The sequence below is a fragment of the Anguilla rostrata genome, chromosome 3 (genome assembly GCF_018555375.3).
Source record: "Anguilla rostrata isolate EN2019 chromosome 3, ASM1855537v3, whole genome shotgun sequence".
NCBI lineage: Eukaryota > Metazoa > Chordata > Actinopteri > Anguilliformes > Anguillidae > Anguilla > Anguilla rostrata.
The window spans coordinates 53,499,157-53,508,736 of record NC_057935.1 but is presented as its reverse complement, the minus strand read 5'-3'; the positions used below and the strand labels follow the sequence as shown (position 1 = coordinate 53,508,736).

General features: G+C 42.5%; 1 protein-coding gene across 1 annotated transcript; it reads right to left on the bottom strand.

The window, feature by feature from the left end:
• Window positions 1-1,507: 1,507 nt before the first annotated feature.
• pcdh20 (protocadherin 20) lies at window positions 1,508-7,809 on the bottom strand. The gene is made up of 2 exons (XM_064328191.1): window positions 7,677-7,809; window positions 1,508-4,870 (listed from the first exon to the last, which is right to left on the bottom strand). Exons 1-2 carry the CDS (start codon window positions 7,743-7,745, stop codon window positions 2,339-2,341), a joined length of 2,601 nt encoding a protein of 866 aa, XP_064184261.1. The 5' UTR covers window positions 7,746-7,809; the 3' UTR covers window positions 1,508-2,338.
• Window positions 7,810-9,580: the final 1,771 nt, after the last annotated feature.

Sequence of the window (9,580 nt, the reverse complement as noted above, 5' to 3'; positions counted from 1 at the left end):
AGCATAGCTACGAGTGGCACAAACTGTCATAAACTATGGGACATAATACCTACAGCCTGGGCAACCTGGCCACAGCAAAGTGTGAGAGAAAAAGCACACATGGGCTAATTGAAAGATGAAGCTTTATATCAAGCCATGAATGCTAATCAGGTATGTGTACATATGAAATAGTTCACTTCATTTAGTAAATTTATCATTGGTCTCCTACCTGTAACAGAATTGTCCTTAAATATATTATCACTTATCTTTGAAACATCTTCCAAAAGTCATGGGAAATATACACCTGACCTTAATGAGAACCCTACTTGGTGTGATACATACTTTTAATAGATGCCAAATCTTTTAATTTATTTTTTAGTTGAATGCAAGACATTGGTGAGCAATGTAAACATATATATTTGGCAACAATTTCTTGAAACCAACTAAGCATAAGTGTTCCTGCCGCACCGCATCAGTGAAGTCTGACACCCTGAGATAGTCAGGTGGACACAATGCAAAGCAGAATGCTCTTGAGTGAAACCAAATCACTTTGGTGCCTTTTTTCTATCGCATGTAGTAGGGAGTGGGGGTGTAGGAGGAGCCTCTGAACTGTGGCACGAGAATGCTCGCTATCAGGTAACAGAACACTTTGTGACTTGAGATGGCTCAGTATGCGCCTCTAATTCGCCCACTCACCTGTTCACACTGCCAGACTGGTCCCCTCCCTTCCCTCACCAACTCGGAGAAACTTTCAACACCAACTTTGAATGGAAATCCTAGACCTCTTTGTGCTCTGAAATCCCTCAAACAGCCACCCATTAGACTCTAATGTAGAGTATGACATGAGTTAAACCCCCAAAGTCGGGTCGTCAAGGAGATTACGGCCGACAGCTTGTAATCACTCCAATCACCAAGAACCTTTTCCTACCTTATGGATGCTGATTATTCTAAAAGACCAATGATAGTTACTTTAACAGAGAGAGAGAGTGAGTGAGTGAGTGAGAGAGAGAGAGAGAGAGAGAGAGAGAGAGAGAGAGAGAGAGAGAGAGAATGGGTTGAATGGGTTAAAATACCTTTACTGGACAATTTAATTAGTGCCTGAGGAACAGCATGGCCTCAGCCAAATCTCATACAATACCCACATCTAGAGACTAATGGCTCACTGTAAAAAATATAATTTTAAAAAATGTATCTTAGTTCTTGTGGCTTTATGTGTTTTTTTTCTCCTATTGTTGTATTCTTAATTATTTTGTATTTTCCCTCTTGTGTGTGACAGCACAGCAAATCTGGGAAATGTCAAATGTTCAGAAACTAAAATATATAATGTCTCCTGCAACAGAAACACCCCTTTACAACAGCGTTCTCTTGTGCAGTTTCACTCAGACATGAGAGAAATGTTATTAATGTTATGTTATTAATGTTCATAATTTGATTTGAATCATATGTGCTACAAGCTTTTTCCAACAGAAGCCAATGTTAAAAGCTAATGGAGCAGTTGTAAAAGTAGTTTATGATACTATGATCAACATTATAAAGACCACAAACATTTATTATAGTTTGTAAACTCACACTGCAATGATTTACGACATGATAATACATTCTGGGCAACATTTTTGCCTCCAAGTGTATTCTGAGAACATTATTTTCTATTTTTTGGAGGCTGGAGACCTTTTACCAGATTATAAATTTGTAATGTACACAAATAGACAACCAATTGGAATCAAATATATACTTTTCCTGCTTGAGTTCAATATGAATTGTACTTTTGGTTATAACTTTATGTAACATACACTATATGACCAAAAGTATATGGACACCCCTTGGTATGGGGCTGCTTTTCGTGGTTTTGGCAAGGCCCTTTAGTTCCAGTGAAGGAAAATCCTAATGCAACAATCACATTCTAGACAATGTGCTTCCCCAATAGTTTGGAGAAGACCCTTTCTTGTTTCAGCATGACAATGCCCCCAGCACATAACAAGGTCCATATAGAAAGTTCTTTTGTTGAGAACGGTCTGGAAGAACTTGACTGGCCTGCAAAGAACCTTGACCTAAACCCCATCCAACACCTCTGGGATCAATTGGAAAGGCAACTGCGAGCCAAGCCTAATCACCCAATCAGCGCCCAACCTCACTAATGCTCTTGTGGCTGAATGGAAGCAAATCCCAGCAGCAATGTTAGCAACATCTAGTATAAGTTGAGGATGTTATAGCAGCAAAGGGTGGACCAACTCCATATTAATGCCCATAATTTTGGATGAGATGTTGGATGTCAGGTGTCCACATACATATAGTATAAATAAAGAAACGTCTGTATTTTTGTATAAAAATGACAAAATATGGATCTTGGTTTAGGCCCATCTCACTGTACATCTGTCCAATCGACAGTACTGTAGGTCTCCTTCAGTTTCAGTGGGATTTCACAACCTTTAGAAACATGCTTCTGGTGGCTTTTCCGTAGTGTTCTTTGTTTTATGAACAATATAACAGTTCCCAGGAGCATAATGGCAGAACACACCAACATGCCAAGGCCCACTAACAGGATGTTTTGGGCGTATTTAACGTCCGATGGGTCCCCCTCACAGATGGTCTTTTGGGAGGGTAGGTGTGTGAAATGGAAGGGCACAGGCATAGGCACAGTGCTCAGAGTGCAGGGCTCCTGCGTCTCATTGACCAGGAGATTGACCCACACAGAAGACAACAGGGGGATGGGCTCTCCGCCATCACTCACCACGATGAAGAGGTGGTGCAGCCCGTGGTCGCTTAGCAGCAGTTGCTGGGCAAGCGTGACGTTCCCCGAGCGTGCGTCAATCAGAAACGGGCTGCTGCGGTGTGGCTCTGAGGCCACCATGCGGTAGCTGATGTCAGCGTTGATCCCAGAGTCTTCGTCGATGGCGTAGATCTTGGTGACAGTGGCCCCAGTGAGGGTGGTGGGGGACACAGTCAGGCAGGACAGGTTGCTGGAGGGGAGGATCACTTGAGGCCGGTTGTCATTGACGTCCTCCACAAAGATGGTGACCCGGGCGGTAGAGGAGAGTGAGGGGTCACCACCATCGTGAGCCAGGAGCCACAGCTCATAGCGGTCCTGCATCTCACGGTCAATCTCGGCCACGCAGCGCAGGGTCCCCCGGGCATTGTCCATCATGAAGGGACTGCTGCCATTCAGCACCTGGACCTCCACTTTCCCGTTGCCCCCAGCGTCTGGGTCCCTGACACCCACCACTCCAACCTGGCCAAGGCGAGGGAAGTTCTCTGGGATGAAGAAGATGAAGTCTGTGTTGGCGAAGACAGGCTCGTTGTCATTCTGGTCCAGCACGCGAACGGACACACTGGTGGTAGATTCCAGAGCAGGAGAGCCATTGTCCCTGGCCAGCACAGTGAAATTGTGAAACTCCTGATGCTCTCTGTCCAGAGTGACTGCCACTGACACACGGCCAGTAACAGGCTCGATGCTAAACATGGCTGCTGTATGAGGGCCTAGTCTGTAAGTCACTTTGCCATTCAGCAAGCTGTCCAGATCGGTAGCTCTGATGTGCACTAGGGTCGTCCCAGGTGCATTGTTCTCCTCCACTTCCACCTGATAATGGGGCTGCTGGAACTGCGGGGCATTGTCATTGACGTCCAACACTATGACTGTGATCACCATCTCCTCACGCCCCCCAGGGAGCCGGCTGTCTTCAACTCGAATGGAAACATGATATTTGCATATCTGTTCAAAGTCTAGGGGCTTCGATGTTAGCAGGAGGTAGTTGCCAGTTTGTGGTCTCAGAAAAAAAGGCACCTCCCCCGCAATGGATGGGGCGCCTTTCACAGGGGACGCGTCTTCCAGCTCCAGGAGGGCCAGGACTGTGGGGGGCTGGTTCTCCTCTATCAGTATAGTCCCTTCTCGATGCTCTGCTATGTACCTGATCTTCATCACCGGCCTCTGGCTGGCTGCCGGGAGTATGGATACTGTTACCTGTGTCACAACAGGGGGGCAGGATTGGCCGGTGGCCAGGATTCGCAGCGTATACTCAGCGGGGCCATTGCTATCAATAGCGCCAGCCAGGGTAATCTGCCCACTGTGGCTGTCCAGGGAAAACAGCTCTCTGGACTTGTCAGAAGTCTTGGGACTGAAGGAGTATATGATCACACTGTTGGGGCCGAGGTCGGGGTCCACGGCCCTGACACGGGTTACTGCCGTGCCCCTAGGCGCATCCATCCGGACAAAGGCGGACTTGGGGCTGTCAGGGCGGAATGCTGGACAGTTATCATTGATGTCAGTCACTTCCACAACCAAAATGGCCGTGCTGCTCCGCGACGGGACCCCGCGATCAGTCGCGACCACGGTCAGGAGATGGGTGTCCCGGGCCTCCCGGTCCAATGGCCGTCTTACCACCACCACCAGCAATGGGCCTGCCTCTTTTGCGCTGAAGAACCCGTCAGGGTCGTCCAAGCGGTACCACAACTCTCCATTACTGCCTGCGTCATCATCCTGAGCCTGGTCATCCAGAAGGAAACTGGTCCCCACAGCAACATCCTCTGGCATGCTGAGGCGAACCTCTTCCACCGGAAAGTGAGGCGAGTTATCGTTGATGTCCTCTACCTCCACGGTGACCTTGATGACCTCCTCATCTGGGCCGGCCACTGCAAGGTGCTGGATCAGACACGCCCCTGTTGTGGTTGGCAGTTGTGGGCACATCTCCCGGTCAATGGTGTGCATAGTAGTGTACAGGTCCCCTGTTTTTGTGTCCAGCCTCATGTGCTTATTGGAAGTCAGGAAATTATATGGTGGAGGAAAGTCTTGGGCAATTCTTCCAATTTTGATGCCCTCTGGCTGCTCCTCCTGGACAGATAGGTGGATCTCTACACTGCTGCACAGCATCTGCTGAAGCAGAACCAGGCCCAGAACCTTCTGAAAAGAAGAGTTTATATTAAACATCCTGCGTAAATAGCAGCAGCATTATACAATCACTGTATAACCATAACCATGGGTGCAGTACCAGCAGCCTTTATGTGCAAATCCTTGATGGAACACTGTTATTATACATCTGCTTGATATATAAACAGCACTATATCATGTATTGGTACCCATTCATTCATGATACCAGACAAATGGCACCTTAACACACAGACTAGCCTCTGCTTGGTCAGAATCAGTTCATGCTGCACAAACTCTAATACTAATATTGCTATTTAATATAATAAATAATGCAATTCACTATTACATTTTTTTTCAATGCAGAAAACGTAACTGCAAAAAAACACTGGAAAAAATATTCAACAATAAAAAAATAGAAATGTTAAATTCAGAGCAACAAGATAAATCTATATACAGGATGAAATAAGTCAGTTCACTTCAAAGTCAGTGTTCAGAGTTTGGTATGCTGATTATATCTGCATCCTGTCTCACCAGTTATCTAAACCAACAACATGTTCAGGCAGGATGAAATTATTTGAATTATGATCCAAAAAAAAGTGCAGGGGGTTAATTTCACTACTTTGAAGTGTGTGTGCTGTTCCTTTACTTCCAATATAATAAGATACTAGAGTCATCCATTTCAGATTTATTTTAATTATTCAATGTCAATTTCCAATTTATTACAAATAAATGTATTATATTATTATCATTTATTATAGACACTCACTAGCCACTTTATTAGGCATACTTGCTTGTTAATACAAATAGGCTGCTCCTCCAAACTGCAAATCATGTGGTTGGAACTCAATATATAAAGCAGTTTTGTCCAGCCAAACATTAGAATGGGTAAGATATGTGATCTAAGAGACTTTTACCATGGTATGATTGTTTGTGCCAGATGTGGTGGTTCCAGCATCTCAGAAACAACTGTCCATGTAGGATTTTCATGCACTACAGTCTCTAGTGTTTAATGGTGCGATAAACAAAAAAAAACATCCAACGAGAGGTAGCTCTGTGGCCGGAAACACCTTGTTAATGAGAGAGGTCAGAGGAGAATGGGCAGACTTGTATAAGCCATCAGAAAGACCACAAATGCCCAAACAGCTGTTGACAACATGTGTGCATAAGGGCATCTCTGAACTCTGACCACCTCAAACCTTGAAGCAGATGGGCTACAGGTTCCACTCCTGTCAGCTAAGAACAAGAAGATGGGGTTACAGTGGGCACATTATGACCAAAACTGGACAACTGCAGATTGGAAAAACATTGCCTGGTCTGACGAATCTCGATTTCTGCTTCTACAAGCAGACTGCAAGGTCAGAATTTGGCGTAAACAGAATGAATCCAGGGATCCATCCTACTTTGTGTCAACAGTGCAGGCTGGTGCTAGTAGTGTAATGGTGTGGGAAACGTTTTCCTGGCACAAATTAGGCCCCTTAATATTATTTAAATGCCACAGCATACCTTAGCATTGATGCTGACCTTGTGTATCACTTTATGACCACAGTTTCTCTTTTTCAAATTGATACTTTTAGTAGGTTATTGCACCATGTCATGAAGTCCACCTCATGTCAAACTAGTTCTATGAACATAACAGTCAGTTTACTCCAATGGCCTGCACAGTCCCCAGGTCTCAATCCAATAGAGCACTTTTAGGATGAGGGGGAATGGGAAGTTCACAGCGTGAATGTGAGGCCGAACAATCTGCAGGAACTACGTGATGCTATCAAGTCAGCATGGAACAAAACCCAGAAGGAACGTTTCCATCATCTTGTTGAATCCATGCCGCAAAGATTTCAAGCTGTTTTGGAGCCAAAAGGGGATCCTATCCGGTAATGGATAGGTTTGCCTAATAAAGTGGCTGGTCAGTACATACGCAGTTTCAGTTCAAATCTATACTAACATGAGACACATTGAAATACTGACAATGTGAAGCTTAAGTGAACTAAACCACTGAGAATAATGTTAGGAAACCATAATCAATGTTTGAATACCTGGTGGAATGTAAGTAAGCTCATGTGTAAATATAACACAATGTGTGTTGCTTTGAAAAGTTGCTGTCAGATGAGGACATGATCCAAGCCATGCTTTTTAACATTCTGCTCACTCAATCTACTTACACTCTCTCCAGTTTTCAGATGCGATAAAGAGTTTTTATTTTCTGTATACAACACGCAATAAAGAATATCTAACATAGATGCATTGCTTCCATTTAATATGGCTGTTCTGACCTGGATTCATAACTGAAATAACTGCAGAAATGTACCCATTATTCTCTCGTTCTTGACTAACAGGCGTCATAACGATGACTTTTCTGACAAGAAACAAATCCACTGACAAATGTGAAGACAATGTTAAATTTAAGTTACCACCAAGATTGCAGTACAAAGTCGTTTAATTCATCATATAATTATTATAAATGAACAAAAGCAGAACTGTGCAATGCAAAGTAATCAGTCCCATTTGTTTCCAAGGCTTTTGTTTTATATCATTAAGTGTGTCATGTGGCTCATGATGTCAAATAAACCAGAATCTATGATGGAAATCTGGTGCGGAACATTCCTCCTATTACATAGTAATGTTTCAAGTGACATGAAGATATTTGATGATTACAAATAATGTATCAGTCACATTTTTTTGTTACATTTTCTTGACAAGGGCACACTTGTTTCAGTTGACGTTTATAGAGCCTTCCTGGCAAAATTTCATTGTAAATCGTGTCAAATGGAGACCTTTGCAAATGACAGGGAAGATCTATAGAGGCGCAAAGCCGCTCAAAAGATAGCGCGCGTGTACTGACCTGCAGTGAAGTGCTCCTGCTCATATTAACACATATCCCCGTGTCCTTTCTCACAGCACATGTTCCCATTGCTGGAGGACTCCAGTGCACGCCAGACTGCACAGTGGCAGCATTTGACTCTGCCGTTCCCTCTTCTCAGGTGAGCGAGGCCAGGACTGGGCAGGGTGCAGCCAATCACATCACTTTATGTATGAGCATTCTGCTGCGTGTTTATAGTATTATGTATGTAGTGCGGGTTTCCATGTAACCCTGTTGATGTTCTCAGTAGCATTGCTGAACAACGTCATAATGAAAACAACACAACAGCCTCAGATAAGAGAACAAAGCAAATATGTCAGGAGTTGTATAGTGTTTGCACAATTAGACCTTCCCTGGCGTTTCATAGTTTATGTATCACCATGGAACAATAATAATAAAAATAAATATATAATATGCAAACTTATTCTTAGAAATTTACTTATAAATTTATATTCCTTGTCACCCAGTAGGACAGAACATATATGCATCTAGCAATTTTTGCAAGAGGAACATTAAGGTGAATAGAATGTGCATTAATCCCTTTTCCTGGATTTCCCTCAAACATTGCAATGAAATCACAAGGAACATTGTAGGACTTCCCTGTGAAATATTAGAACATTGTTCAGTTTTCTTAATCCATCAAAAATGATTCTTTGTACTGTTGATGGTCCTTCATGTTCATTTATCAGGAAGATATTTCATGTTAATTTTGTAACGTTGTCAATTTTTTATGTTTCAAAGCCATTTCATTACTTTCATTTACAATATTCAAAAAATGTTTTTGACACATTTCCTCCATGATGTTTTTCAAAACTAAAAGACCATCAAGGGATGTTGCCAATAAGTTTTAAAGGGGCATTTTGGTAATGTTTTTTTTTCCTCTGATTTTGACAGAACTGGAAAAATAAATATGTACTAAGGCTGTCTGGGGGAATGTTCTCATTATGATGCTATCTCACAGATAAATGACAGTCAAGCCTCAGCATTCTTGAAACATTTTTTTTTTCTTGCTGGATAGCCACATATCACATAGCTATCTTGTTGTTCTTCAAAATAAATAGGCATAAACAATTTTGTTCATTGCCAGCTACTTCATTTAAAATTCATTGTATAATGACATCTTATGGAAGACAGAAAATGCTTCAGCTAATGACTGTAAAATGTCTAAAAAATTAGGTAATCAAACAAAAATGGAAAAAGGATAAAATGCATAATACACATACCAATTTCTCAGATAACACCAATGCTGCCACCATGTGGTCAAATTTCATGTTTTACAGGTAGAATGCTGCACTACTGACATAGATCAGAAGCTTTATTTGACATATTGCTTAACTGTAATTATACTGTTAGTGCATTTCATTTTTCTTTTAAATTCCCCCTAGATGGATCTCTTGCTCCAATGTATTAACTAGCAGAAGTGGAGTGGTAAGTCCAATTAAGCGTATTCATTGTCTTATTCCACAGATGAACCAGTCATTACACACACACACACACATGTTTGTATTGCTATACTTGTGAGGACTTTCAATTGACTTACATTCATTCCGTAACCTCTAACCCTAACCCTAACCCCAGCCACTACATGCCTAACCTTAACCCTAACCTTAACCTAATTGTAACCCTAACCCTAACCCTAAGTCCTAACCCTAAAACAGCCTCTTGAACTTGAGGAGGTCCAGCAAAAGGTCCCCACCTTGCATAATTTTCCTCATCGTTCTATCCTTGTGGGGGACATTTGGTTCTCACAAAGATAGTAATACATGCCCCCACACACACACACAATGCCCTCCAATGATTCACAGCTTTAATAAAGATGAACAAAAAAGACTGTATAAAGTAATACAAGTACTAAGCTATATTAAAATTTTCAGGTGTGGAAAGTC

Coding starts and splice junctions, on each gene's coding strand:
- pcdh20 (XM_064328191.1), bottom strand. CDS start 7,745: ATGGGAACATGTGCTGTGAGAAAGGACACGGGGATATGTGTTAATATG. Junction 4,871..7,676: donor GCAGGAGCACTTCACTGCAG/GTCAGTACACGC, acceptor TCTTCTTTTCAG/AAGGTTCTGGGCCTGGTTCT.